Below are 18460 nucleotides of genomic sequence, written 5' to 3' on the forward strand. Positions count from 1 at the left end.
ACATGTGAGTAATAGACCCTTCATGTGAAGAAATCGTGTGGTGAAAAGAGACTTTGAAATAGAGAAACAAGAAAAATTTATATGTAGGATCAACTTTTTTGTTTCTAATGAACTGGTTAATATATAGCATTTGTTCTTTAAGTTTGGATGCTCTAATTTGTATTCTATTCTTGATTTGTGATCACTTTTTTTTTTAATCTTTTGGGCCATCATTTTCGCAAGCCAAACAGAGGCTGTAAACAGTCTTTTCTAAAACTGTACCTTCCTCAAGCTCTAATTTAATAGAGTTAATTGTCTTCTAATTGTGAACTTGACTTCCATTGTTAGTGATCAAATTTCTTCAAAGAGTTTGAATCAACTTACAACGGTTATACAGTAGCAATTTTCTTGGGAACGGATGGGGATCAATCAACCCAAAAATAGAGAGTGAGAAAAGCACCACTTTTCTTCTTATTTATTTATTTATTTATTTTATTTCTTCATTTCGTACATGTTTCTATCTGTACATGCGTGTACAGGACATAAACAACAGTGGAGCATCAGGTTCTTTTATGTTCTTCTCACACTTTACATTATTGCTGGTAGAATATATAGACGTTGCAGACCCAAATGGCTTTTGACTACACTACTCTCATATAGATTCCTTTTCCATGGATTTATTTCAACATTGTAATTAATTTGTCAAAAGTATTGCTATTCAGGTCCAAAATTTAGATCCACCTTTTAGACCTAGTGATGTCTTAAGAAAATAATTGATTGATAATTAAATATTCTCTAATTATCAATCAATCATCTTCTTGACACGTGACTGGATCTAGAAACTGGATTCAAAAAGTTGACTTGTATATCATTTTTCATTTTTTAATGTCTAGGTTTGATCACTGCTTGTGAAAATGCTAATTAGTCTTCAAAACAAATCAATGACTTGCAGAATCAAAGAGCACTGAGAAAAAGCTATATGGATAAGCACATTTTCCGGGAAAAAACAAACTATGCATGAGGATGAGGCTACATAAAGGGGATAGATAGGTCTGGCTAATCTTCCCAATCCAACAGTCTACAGACTACAAAACATAATGCCGACATCAAGCATACTGGTCATGATATTCAAAGCACTGTCATTGGACTTTAACAACTGAGAAAGAATATGATTAAGGAAAAATGATCAGATTCTATGAAGTGGGATTGTCTTTAGCAATTTTCCTGGGAAAAAGATATTTTATGTTCACTTTTTTGACATTCATTACCAAAATGGTGCTTAAAATGATCTGCTTAATATCCAAAGATCAATTGCCAATGTGAACACTCTTAAAAATAAAAATAAATAAATTAATTAAACATAGGGTATCTAGTTCTTCATACTTTATATAGTGCTATAGAATAAAACTTTAAAATAGCAGAAAAAGTTTGTTGAACAAAATTTAAAACAGCTCACTAGTAAAATCCCATTTTAGTAGCTCCTCGGTGGGTTGGATTTTGTAAAATTCTATTATACCTCACCGTGTTGGCGTCATAAATCTTTGTTGCTCTGCCTCGTTGCCTTACAAACGAAACCAAAAACAATGAACACTAGAGAAATTTCATGTGGTAGCTGCCACAACAAGATTTTGGAAACACCGGACTCCAAAAACACTGTATGCCAATCTTGTGAATCTCTGATTTCAACCGAAGCATGTGAAACCGTCCCCAAGGGGCATTTATGGAAAACAAGATTGCAAGAAAACAAAAGCCTGCATGCTGCATTGCCAAAGCCTGATCAAAAGCTAAATCCTATGACTAATAACATCGGTGTACATCTACCAAAGCGGGCAGTTCTTTGCGGAGTCAGTTACCAAAAGAAGAAGCACAAGCTCAAGGGAACAATAAATGATGTGAAAAGAATGAAATCTCTTCTGACCGATCATTTTGGTTTTCTCGAAACTTCTATTTGTGTTCTAACAGGTATTTATTCTAATCCATGCCCTTTATAGTAGTGTGTGATATTCAGTAAATAATTCCATTTAATCTTAACAGTGTATATGAGCAAAAGGAAATAGATTTATTACCAAGCACTTGACTGAGACCATGTCCGAAAATGTTGAACCAGTGAATGTCTGCAAGGATTGCCAAAAAGAACAAAAACAGTTAACAGAACCTGCATTGGCTTCATATAAATATGTGACAATTTTGCTATATCATGCTTTTGAGTGATTTAAAACTTGTGGAGAATAAAACAAGAAACTTGAAATTTGCACACTGATTCTAAATCTATTAACCAGAACTATGTCACAATGCTTTGGTGCAGAATCTTCTTTTTGTTCCTAGCAACATCTGTTAATATTCTAATTCCTGCTGTGTGCTTCATGAAGAATTCTGTTCGTATGTCTTGGATCCTTTGTTGCATGGTATAGCATTGTACATACATCACAAACTGATCATTAGTGTCTGTTGTGAAAATTAGAATTTTTAATATACTAAAATTAATCACAAATTTAGAATACAGTATTTAAAAAATTCACTGCAATTATAAAATTAAACAATACAAAGTCAAAGAAAACTCATCGACAGGGGCGTGCATTCACTGTCTTGAGAGTAGATTGCGCCCTTCTGAGTTAGTGAGTTGCTTCAACATGTTATGTCTCTTCTCTATAAGCATGCACTCGCAATTCAGAGGTGTCAGGAACAACTCTTTTATCGATCTCCCAAAAATCGAATGAAAGGTATAAAAATATTTAAATCTAATTGTAAGAACTTTGGTATGGGCTTTCAGACAATAGTTGAAAAGAGAAAGCAAAAACATCCATAAGTTTGCTTCTCAGAAGCATTGACACTGTGATAAAAAAATATATATATTATATATTTTTTATTTACTACGTAAATTAATATTACATTCACAGATAATTAAAATTATCAAAAACATTAATTTAATATAAGAAAAAAAAATCCCACTCTTAAGTTTTAAGTCTTATGTTTATGTTTTCTTTTACGGATGATCTATTAATTATTTAAATTTGAGCAAATTGCAGAAGAGGAGGATGACCCAAACCTTATTCCAACAAAGGAGAACATGCAGAAGGCCTTGAGATGGCTTGTGGCCGACTGCAAGTCAGGGGACTCCTTGGTGTTCTACTTCTCTGGACATGGTTTACGACAACCTGATTTTGATATGGATGAGAACGATGACTACGATGAAACTATCTGTCCTTCTGATTTCATGACTGCTGGAATGATCCTTGATAATGATATCAATAATACCATTGTCAAGCCTCTCAAGGAAGGTGTCAAGCTTCATGCCATTATCGATGCCTGTCACAGCGGAACCATCCTTGATCTAGAGCATGTTTACGACAGAAAACAGTAAGTGTTTAATAACAATTTGTTAGATCACCAATTTACAAAGTTTTTAGATGAGTTAGTAGTTAACAATTTAAGATGACAGAGCTCTAGTTTGAGGAGGTTCTCGGTCTGTGTTGGTGGAAAAATTTTAGTTCAGTCTGGTTCTCTCTTTTATTTTTCCCCAAGTACCCATGTCCATCAGATATGATAAGAATAAGGGTGTGAGATATGTTCTGATGCTTATTTAGACACACTAACCCTCTACGTTTATATGATGTTTGAAGAAAAGTTCACATATGTAAGGAAAAAAATATTTCTAGTCTCTCATATGGGTAGAAGATACAAATTTTATATTTCCCCTAAATTCTATTTAATTTCAAGCATTTCTAAATAATTTACATCACATTTTCTAAGAATATTATACAATTAAGTAACATATATATATATATATATATATCAGTGTTCAAGGCATCTCCCTATACCTATATTTAACTTCTAGATACATATCCCAATATCAAAGGATTTAGGTTTAGGAAGGGTTGAAGTTTGGACATGCATCTACACCCACCACTCATACACAACTAGTGATCTAACAAAATCAGTAAAAGGCATTTGCATTTTTCATTGGTCCATTTGAGAGAATATGTTGTGTATATTCTCAATTTGGCATGATTGTTTATATTAGGAATTATTGTGTATATTAGGAATTAGGAAAGATTTTGGTGTAAATATTTGAATTGGTTGTATTTCCTTTTTCAGTCATAGGTTTAGGGCAAGGAAGCACGGGTGCGGGTACGAGTACGGTACGGGTACGAGTGCGGGTACGCCGATTCGGCAAAACTCAAAAAAAGTACGATACGGGTACGGCTACGGTACGCCAATATTTTTTTATTTTTTTTTAAATATAATTTTGATTAAAGGATCCAACCTACAAATTAAAATTAAATATCAAAACTAAAAAAAGAACTACTCATTTTCCTATAATTTAAAACCATTAAGCGTTAAAAATAATATTTGTGAAATCTCTCACTTTGATATGTTATGCACTGTGAATTTGTGATCATAATTTATTTTTAAAATCTTTCTTTTTGCTCATCAATTTGCTATTTTTATAGGGTGAGACCAAAGAAATAACAGGAGACCAAAGAAAGATTTAAAGTTAATTACCAACAATAAAGGAAAAAAATTCTCAATTGGTGCAGGTTGTCAATTGCAATTTGCATAATACATAAAATTGCATCATTCCCAACAACTACTAATCAACTAATACAGTATCAATTTTTAATGTTTTGTGCATAAACTTTAAAAGTTTGTTATGATTAAAGATTTTATAAAGAAATTCTAGGAGGATCTAAAGCAAAAACATAATGCATAGTCATACACAGAACTACCCTTTATAGGCCTTGTTATTTTTTTTGGTTCAAATTGCTTTTTAAAAACATTAAAATCATTTGTTGATATGCTTCTACAATTTATACAGACAAACAGGACAACAGAGAAACATCAAAATTACTGATCTGCAAGGGTACCAAAAAAAATAAAAAATAATAATAATAATTGCTAATTTGCAAGGGCAGGAAAAAAAAAAAAAAAAAAAAAAAAAAAATGGCCATGGCGTACCCGCGCCGTACCCGTGGCGTACCCATGCCGTACCCGAATAAGCCAAACGTACCGGACCCTCTTTTGCCGTACCCGGTACGCGTACCGCCGTACCGGTACGCGTACCCGCACCCGGTAAGTACCCGGTACTCGTACGGCACTATTTTTGGAGTACCCGTGCTTCATAGGTTTAGGGTTATATAAACTGCTGAACTCTTTGCAAATATGACACAACTGAATATACAGTTCTTATTTAGAAATCTTACATGGTATCAGAGCCATCTCTGAGCCAAAACCCTAGAAGTCTCTGAGTCGATTTCTTCTTCTCTGTGTTTGTCTGGTTTGACTGAACGCTTCAGCGACTATCGTTTGTGGTTCTCTCTTGATTGCAACTTCCCTTAGGTCGCAACACACAAACGCAGCCTCGTAACCCGACTGCCTTTATCTCACGACTGCCTCCACTATTTTTCTTCGCTATTGTCGTTCGTAGTTCTCTCTTCAATTTCGGTTCCAAGTCTTCGACTTTGGACTTCGGTTTCTAGTTCATCTCTCTTCGACGATGCTTCGACCTCTCTTGGTTCATCTCGGCTTCAATCTCTCTTTTTCTAGTAATGCTTTGGTCATATTTGACCATCTGATATCATTCTATTTGATTTATTATAGTTTGACCCCTCAGATTTTTTGGTTTTTACACTTGAACCCCTGGTTTGGCTATTTTGTTTTATTTTGGGTTTATTACACTTAAACCTTTCAATTTTCTGGTTATTACAATGTCTCTAGCTTTTAATGAGTGTGCCTTCTGCCATCAAAGGGGTCATTGGAAGTATCATTGTCCCAAGAAGGGATGTTTGTCTGCTTCGCCTGTGTCTATCTTGTCTTCTCAGCTATTTCCGATCAAGTTTTGTGCTCCTCCTTTGAGTACCATTCAGCCGCCCGCCGGTTCTATTGCATCTGCTCCGGCTCCTGATCCTGACTTGGCTTCCTTGACTACTCAGATTAGTCAAATTCAGCATATATTGTCTACCTCTCAGCCATCTCCGTCTGCCTCCATTGTTTCCTCTCTTCATTCAAGTTTGCTTGGGTCTTTTTTAGGTATTTCTTCGTCTGTTTAGAATTTTTACTCTGGTGCCTCTTATCATTTGACTCTCCATCTCTCCTTCAAAATTGTACTCTTCCTTCCTTTCCTATTTCTGTCAATGCTGCGAATGGATCTAGTATGTCTGTTATATCTATTGGGTTTATCCTACCGTATGTTATGTTTATTGTCTCTATTCCTTCTGTCATTTATGTTCCTCAGTTATCAGTCAATTTATTATCTATCAGTCAGTTTGATGCCTCTAGTTTTGATGTTATCTTTTCTTCTTCTATCTGTTATGTGCAGGATCAGATGTCTAAGTAGCAGATTGGGACCAGCCGTAGAGTTAGAGACCTCTATGTGGTGGAGATCTTACATCTGCCTATGAAAACCTCTCTAACTACCTTTTCCTCTTTTTCAATTAGATTCTCTGTCTAATCCTTTTTACTTGTGGCATTTTAATTAAGGGCATTTGTCTGCTAATCGCTTACGATTTTTAGCTCAGTCTGGTATATTGGATAAAGTTTCTTCTAGTGAACTTACTAAATATCGAAGGTATAAACTTGCCAAAATGATAGCCTTACCTTTCCATAAAAGTACTTTTATATTTGATACACCATTTTCTTTAGTTCATACTGTTGTTTGGGGTTCTTCTCATGTTCTCTCCAAAGGGGTTCAACATATTATGTGTCATTTGTTGATGACTGCACTTGTTATACTTGGGTTTATCTTATGACTCATAAGTCTGGCTTCTACTAAATATACTGTACTTTCCAGTCTATGGTCACTGCACAGTTTAAGTCTACTATTAAATTGTTGTGGCCTGACTTGGGTGGGGAATACTTTAAAACTGAATTATGTGAATATTTGGCCAAATTGGGTACCATTCACCAAACTTCTTGTACTAATACACCTGCCCAAAATGGTTGAGCTGAGCGTAAACATCGTCATCTCCTTGAGATAGCTAGGTCTCTCATTCTCTCTGCCTCTATTTCGGCTCCGTTTTGAGGTGAGGCAGTTCTTACTGCTGCTTTTCTTCTCAATCGTATGCTTACCTTCCTTCTTTCTGGTCGATCTCCTTATGAGGCTCTGTTTTCTCAACTTATTAATTACTCCCTCCTTCGTATGTTTGCGTCTGCTTGTTTTATCCTTTTATCTTGTAAAGATAGGACCAAACTTAGTGCCCGGTTTGTCATATGTGTCTTTTTGGGTTATGGTCTCACTCAAAAAGGTTATCGCTATTATGACCCTGTTTCCCGTTGCCTTTATGTCTTCCGCCATGTTGCCTTTCTCAAACGTCTATCTTACTTTCAGCTTCCTCCTCTCACCGCCCCAGTTTCTAAAGAGGATTTGGTTCATATTGATCCGTTTCTTTCTGAGGTCCCTTCTGATGAGTACATCTTCATAGTTCCTCCTGAGCTTATTCCTTCTTCTCCTCCTATTTCTCCTTCTTCAGTTTCTTCTTCTCCTCCTCCATTGTTAGTTTATTCTCATCGCAAGGCTTCTCTTCCACTAGTTATCTCTACCCCTGCTGCTGATCCTCCTGTTTCTAACGACTTTGATCCTGCTACATACCGATATTCTACTCAAGCGCGTCATCCTCTAAACTAGTTGGGTTGGTCTAATACATATTTTTTTGCTTCCTATCATACTTTTTTGTCTGTTATTCACTCTTTTTCAGAACCTCAGTCTTACAAGGAGGCCTGTTAGAATCCTCATTGGGTTCAAACTATTGAGGATGAGTTGTCTGCTTTATAGAAAACTAGTACTTGGAAGTTGGTTCCTTTTCCTGTTGGTAATAATTTAGTTGGTTGCAAATAGGTCTACAAAGTCAAGACTCATTTCTGATGGTTCTCATGAGCGCTACAAAGCTCGTTTGGTTGCCAAAGGTTTCTCACAGGAGTATGGTATTGATTATGAGGAGACATTTGCTCTTGTTGCCAAGATGACTACTATTCGTACTTTGATCTTTGTTGATACTGTTCGTTCTTGACCTCTTTATCAGATGGATATTAAGAATGCTTTTCTTAATGGTCATCTCACTGAGGAGGTTCACATGCGTTCTCCCCCTAGCCTTCACCATTCCTTTGGATAGGTTTGTCACATTCAATGTGCTCTGTATGGTCTGAAGTAGTCTCTTTGTGCTTGATATGATCCCTTTCAAACTGTTGTTATTGAGCTTGGGTTTCATTCTTGTGCCCAGGATTCTGCTTTATTTCTTCTCCACACCTCTGCTGGATTTGTTGCATTATTACTGTACGTGGATGATATGATTATCACCAGTTCTGACTCTTCTGCTATATCTGAGGTCAAGCAGCATTTTTTCCACACCTTTGAAATGAAGGATCTGGGCCCATTGCGATATTTCCTTGGTATTGAGGTAGCTTCTTCTCCCAAGAGTTACTTTCCATCTTAGGCCAAGTATGCCAATGAGGTTATTCATCGTGTCGGTCTTACTGACACTAAGATTTCTGATACCCCAATTGAGCTTAATGTAAAGCTCAACACTACTGATAGTGTTCTTCTAGATGATCCTATTTTATATTGAGAACTCGTGGGTTGCTTAGTCTATTTGACGGTTACTCGTCTTGATCTTGTCTATGTTGTTCATGTGGTTAACCAGTTTGTCTCTGTTCCTCGCTCCACACATTGGGCTGCGTTGGTTCGAATTCTCCGCTATCTCTGAGGTACTATATTTCAGGGTTTACTATTGTCCTTTACTTCCTCTCTGGATTTGGTGGCCTATACTGATTCTAATTGGGCTGGTAATGTTACTGATCGCAAGTCCACGTTTGGTTTCTATATGTTTCTTGGTGATTCCTTGATCTCTTGGAAAAGTAAGAAACAAACTGTTGTTACTCGCTCTACTGCCGAAGTTGAGTATCATGCTATGGCTCATGCTACTGCTGAGATTGTTTGGCTTCATTGTCTCTTATCTGATTTAGGTGTCCCTCAGTCTTCTCCAACCTCCCTCTATTGTGACAACCGCAGTACTATTCAAATTGCCCACAATATAGTCTTCCATGAACGGACGAAACACATTGAGATTGATTGTCACTTTGTCCGACAACATCTGTAGTCTAGCCCTATCTCGCTTCCTTTTCTTTCTTCGGCTTTGCAATTTGTGGACTTCTTTACCAAGACTCACATTATTGCTCGGTTTTAATTTCTTCTTAGCAAACTCTCTGTGTTTTCTGCTAAAACACATTGACTTTGAACGAGAGTGTGAGAATATATTGTGTATATTCTCAATTTGGCATAATTGTGTATATTATGAATTAGGAAAGATTGTGGTGTAAATATTTGAATTGGTTGTATTTCCTTTTTCAGTCATAGGTTTAGAGTTATATAAGTTGCTGAACTCTTTGTAAATATGACACAATTGAATATGCAGTTCTTATTCAGAAATCTTACACCATTATGTTTCACACACAAATTTAACTACCAAAGTTGTAAAATGATATTTCTCACTAGAACATACACAATTGTATTTGAAAATTTGAAATTGAAATCTTAAACAAGGTCATATGTATATTCAACATTCTACCTATTAGATATGAACTTGAGATATTTGCAACAATCGTTTATAGGGGGTGTTTGTTTGGGCTTTTTTGAGCCAACTTATAGCTTCTAGTTTTGGAAAAGCTATTTTGGACTGTTTGGTTAAACTTCTTTCAAACAGTTTCTGATTCTAACAACTTATTTTAACTCAAAAAAGCTGATTCTGAGAAGTTGTTCACCCCTTGCTTCTGCTTATCAGCTTTTGCAGTGAACATGCTAATTTACTGTTATACTCTTATATATATATATATATATATATATTATTTTTTTAGAAATAGAAAAAGACCCAAATAGACTATAGATTATTATTATTATTATTATTTATGAGAAATGTAGACAAATAGTGAATAACAAAAAATAAAAGTTAATTGAAAAACTTACTTCATAGCTTATTTAACAAACATTACTCAGCAACTTAAATCTATAATTCAACAACTACACCAAACAAATTAACAACTTTTGATTAAAGTCATAATCTATAATATATTAAGTTATAATCTATAACCTGTTTTAACAGCTACACCAAACGGGGCCATAGTAACATCTTCTCTCTTTTTTTTGGTTTTGTTTTGTTTTTGTTTTTAACATTGGATTTCAAAAGGAAATGGTGGGTAGATAACAAACCTACTTCAGGTGTAAGGAAAAGTACAGATGGTGGACTAGCTATCTCTTTGAGTGCCTGTGGTGATGATCAAATTGCTGCCGATACAACTGTAAGAGTTCATTTTCTAATGAAATTTACCAAATCGATCCACACAATAAAAACCAATGAAATTCACTCAGTGACAAAAATCATTTTCCTTTCCGTAAATGTGACGGAAAAAAAGCCAAAAAAAGGCAAGCTAGATTTATCTTTTTGTTGGCATTGTAAACCACATTGTCTTACCATATTGGCATTCCCAACTTGCCATTACTCTCATCTTTATGCGAATTCTTGTTCATCCCTACTTTCTTGAATTATGCAGGCCTTCTCAAGAAACAAAATGACTGGCGCCATGACTTACATTTTCGATCAAACAATTAGGCAAAACCCTAGAATAACATACGGTAATCTACTCGAAAAGATGCATGAGCAGATTAAGCATGCTAATAGTAATAGTTCAGGATGTCTCCTAAGGATGTTCTGCCACAAGTTAATACAGGTCAAGCTTCTTTTCCAATTTCTACATGATCATGCTTGAACACAAACTATAAATTCATAATCTAATATGAGGACACAATTTATCAATTTTTTGTTTTGAATAAAGAAGATACTATATGTATTGATATCACAGTAGATTATATTCAAGTATTTGTTGGAACAAATTGTCTTGAACTCTTCAATTAGTGGTCTTTGGGTCTTCAAAACTTGGCGATGATCTTGTCTATGTAGAACAGAAATATGGTGCTTCAAGTCGCGTTACTAAGTTGCTTTCCTAAAGACGATATTTGCACCCACCAAAAAGTATGTAGAGTGTTACAGCAAATTTGCCTCCCGGATACAATTAAGCCTGATCTAAAGATCAAATCTACCGGCGTCTGCACTGACGATAGTAGATCAAAATAATCTTGATATAATCAAGAAAACCAAGACACTGATAATCAAATTTGCAGAACCTGATTACCAGCAAGAAAAGTATAAATTTGCTTAAGAAACTCTTGATTGAAAACTCTAAATCAAGAGGGAGAGAGAGAGAGAATTGCACGAATGAATTCTAAATTTTTGAATGGAATGAAACGGCTGATTTCGTAGCCTATTTATAGGCCTTGATGCACATGATCGAATGATCATGTCCCTTGATCGCGTTTGATCAGATCTGATCGTTGGATCGACGATCTACGATGCAGATCACTCTCACATCGAATAGATGCCTTGACTAATCACACCTGATCACGATCGGCTGTCCAATGCAAATAGGAAAGTGCCCTCATGGTGCTTTGCGCCGATGCATCCGTACTAAGTTCAAAGTGCGGCATTAAACGTCACACAGCCCACTGCCCATGCCACGCGCGCACGCGTGTGCATGTGCGGGTACGGATGGTGCGAAGCACCATCCTTGCAGTGTGTGTGCATGCATACTAGCTTTTACCTCACAATTCCATATTCAAAAGAATATTCCATGTAGCACTTTATTAAGTGCTCTATGTTTTCCTCTCTTTCCGATGTGGGACAAAGTTCCCAAGCTTATTTCAAGCTTTCCAAAGAAAAACAAGGAAGTTTTGAAAACACCCAAAAATTAAACTATACATTTTAAAAACCATTTTGAAATTCCCCAACATTCACCCACCATTTTCAAAATATCAAATGATGACTCTTGGTTCACTTGGCAGAATTATGCATAGGCGAAGATATCTTACGATTTGAATCATTCACTTAGTGAAGACATCTCAAAGTTAGTCAAGATGGCATAGTAGACTTGTCTTTGAACTAACGATCTTACACGACTAACCGGACATGTCTCACGCACAGTACAAGTTACCTTAAGTATACAAACAAACCGACACGTGGATTTGCCTTGTGTCTATATCCTATTTCATGAGCGCTCTAGAGTCAAGCCTTTGGACTCATAGAAAACAGCACCACCTCCTACACTCACATCGGTAAGCTTACTAAGAATACCCTGTAATTTACAGTACCATAACAATTCAGTTGTAAACTTGTTAAGAGTTTGCTAACTCATCTTCTTCTTTTCACATTACAGGTACCAAACACTTCAACCTAGGGATGAAAATGAAATAAAACTAAGTGCTTGCAATCATGACATATGGTGTACATGGGCTCATTAAACTCAAGACTTGATGTTTCTTCAAGCGTTGAGTCGAGTTTCCACCAGGAGGGATTAGCCAAGTTTTCACTTGACTTTACATAACTAATGGTAATCACACCATTTGTGATTAACTGCCTAACACAGCTATGTCTCAGTCCTGTATGCCTGAACTTTCCATTATAGACATGGCTATAGGCCCGTGATAGAGTCGCTTCACTATCACAATGCAAAGATATTGGTGGTATAGGTTTTGGCCATATCTTAATCTCTAACAAGAGATTTCTTAGCCACTCTGCCCCTTTGCTACAAGAAGCCAATGCTACAAACTCTGACGCCATGGTTGAGTCTGTTATGCATATTTGTTTCTTAGAATCCCAGGAGATAGCTCCTCATCCAAGAGTAAAAATCCAACCACTCGTGGATGAGTGATCTTCACGGTCAGTTATCCAACTAGCATCCGTGAATCCTTCCAGCACTGCTGGATAGCCATTATAGACTATTCCATAGTCTATTGTTTTCCTCAAGTACCTAAGTACTCAGTTAATAGCATGCCAATGCACACTATTGGGGTTACTAATGTATCTACTAAGTTTTCCCACTGCAAATGCAATATCAAGTCTAGTGTAAGTCTTGGAATACATCAAGCTACGTATTACTCTTGAGTATTCTAGCTGATCAACAACTCTTCCAATATTAGGATACAATTTCAAATTTGAATCAAAAGGTGTAGACATGGGTGTACAATTATATTGATTAGATTTCTTAAGAATTTTCTCAATATAGTGCGACTGGGTTAGAATCAAATTATTGTCCTCTCATTTGATCTTAATACCCAGAATTATATCAGCCAAGCCCATGTCTTTCATACCAGACGACAAGAAACTTTTAGTACTTTTAATGACATCATTGTCAGTACAAAAAATAAGCATTTTATCTACATATAGGCATATGATTACACCTCTATTGCCAGTAAACTTACTGTACACACACTTATCAGATTCAGGTATCCTAAAACCATTTGACACTATTACTTTGTCAAATTTCTCATGCCACTGTTTTGGAGCTTGTTTCAGTCCATATAGTGACTTGACAAGTTTACACACTTTGTGTTCTTGCCCCTCTACAACAAATCCTTTCGGTTGTTGCATGTAGATTTCTTCATCTAACTCTCCATTTAGGAAAACGGTCTTAACATCCATTTGATGGATTTCAAGCTCATAGATTGAGGCTAAGGCAATCAACACTCGAATGGTGACGATTCTAGCCACCGGAGCATATGTATCAAAATAATCGATACCCTCCTTTTGAGTAAAACCCTTAGTAACTAATCTTGCTTTGAACTTGTCAATTGTACCATCAACTTTCATTTGCCTTTTGAAAATCCATTTACAACCAATTGGTTTGGATCCATTTGGCAAATTAGCAAGTATCCAGGTATTGTTACCCATGATAGAATCCATTTCATCGTTTATTGCTTCTTTCCATAAAGCAACATGTTGAGACTTCATAGCCTCTTCAAAGGTTAATGGATCTGAATCCATATTTAAAGAAATCATTGTTTGCTTACAATAAGCTTTCCTAGTTCCTTCTACAAGGTAAATAACGAAATCAGGGCCAAATGACTTCTCAATCCTAGCCCTCTCACTCCTCCTTAGTTCAATAGGCTCATTAGGTTCATTAGGCTCAATGGGTTCATGTCGTTCACTTTCTTCTATAGACATCAAAGGAGTTTATTCATTTTCTTGATTAGAATCCAAGCTTCGAATGGTTGTGAAACGATTCTCATAAAATACCACATCACGTGATTCAATGATGGTATTTGTTTCCACTAAACCATTGGGCTCTACTACCAGAAACCTATATGCTTTGCTAAGTATAACATAGCCAATGAATATGCATTCAATTCCATTTTCACCTAATTTCTTTTTTTTAGGTTCAGGCAATCTGACTATTGCTCTACGACCCCATGATTTCAAGTAACCAAGATTAGGTTTCGTGTTTTTCCAAAGTTCATAAGGAGTAACATTTCTTTCCTTGAGAAGAATTCTATTGAGTATGTGACAGGCAGTGAGCAAGGCTTCACCCAAAAATCAAAACTTAAACTGGAGTAAGAAAGCATTGCATTAATCATTTCTTTTAATGTCTTATTCTTTCTTTCAGCTACTCCATTTTGTTGTGGTGTGTAGGGTACAGACTTCTCATGAATAATACCAACATTTTCACAATATTCTGGAAAATGGTATTCACCGCCTCTATTAGACCTAAGTCTCTTTATTTTGACATTACACTGATTTTCTACTTCTGTCTTAAAAATCTTGAGTTTATCAAGCACCTCATCTTTTGAATGCAAAAGATAGATATGATAGTACTTAGAAAAAATCATCAATGAATGTTACAATATATTTCTTAACACCTTTAGCAGGGGTATTATGCATGTCACATACATCACTATGCACAAGTTCAAGCAGAGATGTGGTTTTATCTATTTTAGGAAATTGAATGAGAGTAATTTTTGATTGCACACAAAATTTACATTTTTCAAATATATCAATGTCATACTTAGGAATTAAATCTAAATTAACCATATCATGCATTTTCCTAGTATTAACATGACCTAAACGAGCATGCCATAAAGAAAGAGAATCAACAATATAAGCAGAAATAGATATATTTTTGATAATGTTGAGTTTGAACATTCCCTGATACATGTAGCCCTTCCCAACAAAAATTCCACCCTTAGACAGGACAAATTTGTTCGACTCAAATACTAACTTGAAACCATGCTTATTAAGCAGGCTTCCAAATACAAGCTTTTTCCTGACATCGGGTACATGATAAACATCATTAAGACTTAAGACCTTTCCAGATGTAAACTCTAGATCTACCATCCCTTTGGCTTTGATAGCAGCAGTTAAAGAGTTGCCGATGTAGAGAACTGTTCCATCACTTACTTGTTCATAAGTAGTGAAACGGCTTTTGTTGTTGCAGACATGCCTTGTTGCTCCTAAATTAATCCACCAGTCACCAGCATCTTCGAGCATGTTCACCTCGGATACAACAGCCACAAACTTGTTCTTGGCATTTGATACTTCTGGATTCTTCTTATATGACCAGCATTCATTTTGAAGTGCCCTGGTTTGCCACAGTGCCAGCAAGCGCCTTTCAGCTTTTTAGCATTTTTCTCGGGTTGGGGTTCACGCTTATGCTTCTTTTTGTTCAACCTCTTGCCGCCATCCACCATGTGAATCTTGGAAGTCTGAGCCAATTGGTTTTCTTTACTTTCAAGAAGTCTTGACTCTTCCTCAACTTAGAGGTGTTGAGCCAATTCCTCTAAAGTTAGATCTTCCTTTTTGTGTTTCAGAGTATTCTTAAAATCCTTCCAAGAAGATGACAGTTTCTTTATTATAGACGAAACTACAATAGATTCATCCATGTTCATATTCTTTTGTCGAAACTGACTCAGAATATGTTGGATCTCATGGAATTGTTCCATAATGGGCTTTGTATCAATCATAGTAAAATGCATAAAATTTCTAACAAGAAATTTCTTACTGGTGGCATCATCGGTGAGGTACTTTGATTGTAGTATGTCCCAGAGTTGCTTTTCCATTTTCAGATGTTGATACACATCGAATATAGAGTGTGACAGTGCATTCAGAATGTGTCCTCGGCAAATGTAGTTGTCATTCTCCTATTTGGTTTTGGTACAGGTTTGCTCTATAGTCTCATCTTCTTGCTCCACCAGATAGGAGGTAGTCAGCACATAGACCACTTTGAGAGTGATGAGCAAAAAGTGCATCTTTTTTTGCCAGTGTTAAAAATTTCCTCCATCAAAACGGTCAAACTTCATGAAATCTTGAGTCATTTTCTAAATAGACATTGTCATATCCAAATATTTTCTTAGATTGTTGGAGCAAATTGTCTTGAACTTTTCAATTGGTGGTTTCGGGTCTTCTAAACTTGGCGATGATCTTGTCTATGTAGGACAGAAATTTGGTGCTTCAAGTGGCGTTACTAAGTCATTTTCCTAAAGACAATATTTGCACCCACTAAAAGGTATGCAGGGGGTTACAGCAAATTTGCCTTCATGATACAATGAAGCCTGATCTAAAGATCAAATCTACCGGCGTTTGCACTGACGATAGTAGATCAGAATACTCTTGATAGAATCAAGAAAATCAAGACACTGATAATCAAATTTGCAGAACTTGATTACTAGTAAGAAAAGTAGAAATTTGCTTAAGAAACTCTTGATTGAAAACTCTAAATCAAGAGGGAAAGGGAGAGAGAGAGAGAGAGAGAGAGAATTGCAGGAATGAATTCTGAATTTTTGAATGAACTGAAATGGCTGATTTCGTAGCCTATTATAGGCCTTGATGCACCTGATCGAATGGTCATATCCTTTGATTGCATCTGATCAGATCTGACGGTTGGATTGATGATCTACAGTGCAGATCATTCTTACATCGAATAAGCGCCTTGACTAATCACACCTGATCACGATCGGGTGCCATCTCATCCGTACGATCATGCGCATCTCCAATCAACAGCTATGATCAACTTGCTCCAGATTAAACACACAACCATTTGATCGGTTGGTTAACTCATCGCCAACGGATGCCATGTCACTGCCACGTGAGGTTGATTGTATTCCATGTCACCCATGCCATGTCATCGCTCCCACCTGTCCGATGCAAGTAGGAAAGCGCCCTCATGGTGCCTTGTAGGCGATGATGGAATGAAATGGCTAATATCGTAGCCTATTTATAGACCTTGATGCACCTGATCGAATGGTCATGTCCCTTGATCGCATTCGATCAAATTTGATTGTAGGATAGACGATCTACAGTGTAGATCATTCTCACACCGAATAGAAGCCTTGACTAATCACACTTGATCATGATTGAGTGCCATCTCATCCGTAAGATCGCGCGCATTTTCAATCAATGGCTATGATCAACCGGCTTCAGACACGTCATCGCACATGTCCGATGCAAATAGGAAAACGCCCTTATGGCACCTTACTAAGTGCAAAGTGCGCCATCAAACACCACATAGCCCACGCCACGCGCGCATGCATGTGTGGATTGTGGTGTGTGTGCATGCACACTAGCTTTCACCTCATAATTCCATATTTAAAAGAATATTCCATGTAGCACTTTATTAAGTGCTCCATGTTTTTCTCTTTTTCCGATGTGGGACAAAGTTCCCAAACTTATTTCAAGCTTTCCAAAGAAAAATAAGGAAGGTTTTGAAAACACCCAAAAATTAAACTATATATTTTAAAAACCATCCAAAAATTAAACTGTACATTTTAAAAATCATTTTGAAAATTCCCCAACAGTATTGTAGCATTATTTTGTTATCAAGTTGAATAAAACCCACATCATATCCTCTTAAATGATACAATTTGCCACCATTTTAATGTCGCTTGAAAGCACTATCTAATTCTTAACTGATTTGGGCTATTACTTGGAGCTGTGCAGGAAACTCAGCTATCATCTTCAATACCATTTAATGTTGATACAGAGAAATTCAACTTGTAGGCATATATACTGGTCATCCTAGCATTATACCATGTCAAAGAATGTTATCAATATGCAACCGGTGTCGTCTTGGGCCCAATGTTAATATGGGAGCTATTGTGGAGCGAAAACAAGGATTTGTATCCCATAGACTATATAAAGAGAAGGGGAAGAAAAAAAAAAGTGTTATTTACATGCAGTTTGAGTAAATGAGAGTCCTCAATTTCATATTCCCCTAATAACATGATTCTTTGGTAAGATATTTATACTTTTGTTTGAGCCTAAAGAGAAGATTAATTGTATGAAATTGCTATTCTTGGCTTGTTAAATAGAATATGTTGCAAAACATTTGCAACCTTTTATTGGCAGTTTTGAACATGAAATTCAAATTGGTAGATTTGAAGATGAACATCTTTTGAAAATGAAATTGGCAGTTCTGAACATGAATATCTTTGTAAAACAAATTCTATGTGTATCATTTTGGTCCCTATCATTTCTATTAGCTTAATTTTGACTCTTAATTTTAGATTTTGTGTCAATTTGGTGTAATTGATAACGCCAATTAAGATTTTTGGAAGAAAATGGCTCACCGAGTTGGTTGAAATTAACTAAGTTAAACAACTTTATAATTTTACTTA

General features: G+C 36.2%; 1 protein-coding gene across 10 annotated transcripts in view; it reads left to right on the top strand.

Annotated features, from left to right (window-relative positions):
• The first annotated feature begins 1375 nt into the window (after positions 1 to 1375).
• The window catches only part of LOC114286501 (metacaspase-1), a 50580-nt gene continuing 33495 nt past the window's right edge, over positions 1376 to 18460 (top strand). The window contains exons 1-7 of one of the 10 annotated variants that reach the window (XM_082914297.1): positions 1394 to 1941; positions 3006 to 3336; positions 4075 to 4176; positions 6296 to 6352; positions 10152 to 10263; positions 10516 to 10692; positions 17784 to 18190. In XM_082914297.1, the coding sequence (XP_082770423.1) occupies positions 1563 to 1941; positions 3006 to 3336; positions 4075 to 4176; positions 6296 to 6352; positions 10152 to 10263; positions 10516 to 10692; positions 17784 to 17843 (1218 nt within the window). In that variant the 5' untranslated portion in view covers positions 1394 to 1562 and the 3' untranslated portion in view covers positions 17844 to 18190. Of the gene's footprint in view, positions 1942 to 2472; positions 2700 to 3005; positions 3337 to 4074; positions 4177 to 6295; positions 6353 to 10151; positions 10264 to 10515; positions 10693 to 17783; positions 18191 to 18460 lie in introns of those variants that run through there. The other 9 variants (XM_082914306.1, XM_082914300.1, XM_082914303.1 and 6 more) reach the window with 9 other exon arrangements.

The sequence above is a fragment of the Camellia sinensis genome, chromosome 2 (genome assembly GCF_055761805.1).
Source record: "Camellia sinensis isolate YWXY chromosome 2, ASM5576180v1, whole genome shotgun sequence".
In the NCBI taxonomy this organism is placed as follows: Eukaryota; Viridiplantae; Streptophyta; class Magnoliopsida; order Ericales; family Theaceae; genus Camellia; species Camellia sinensis.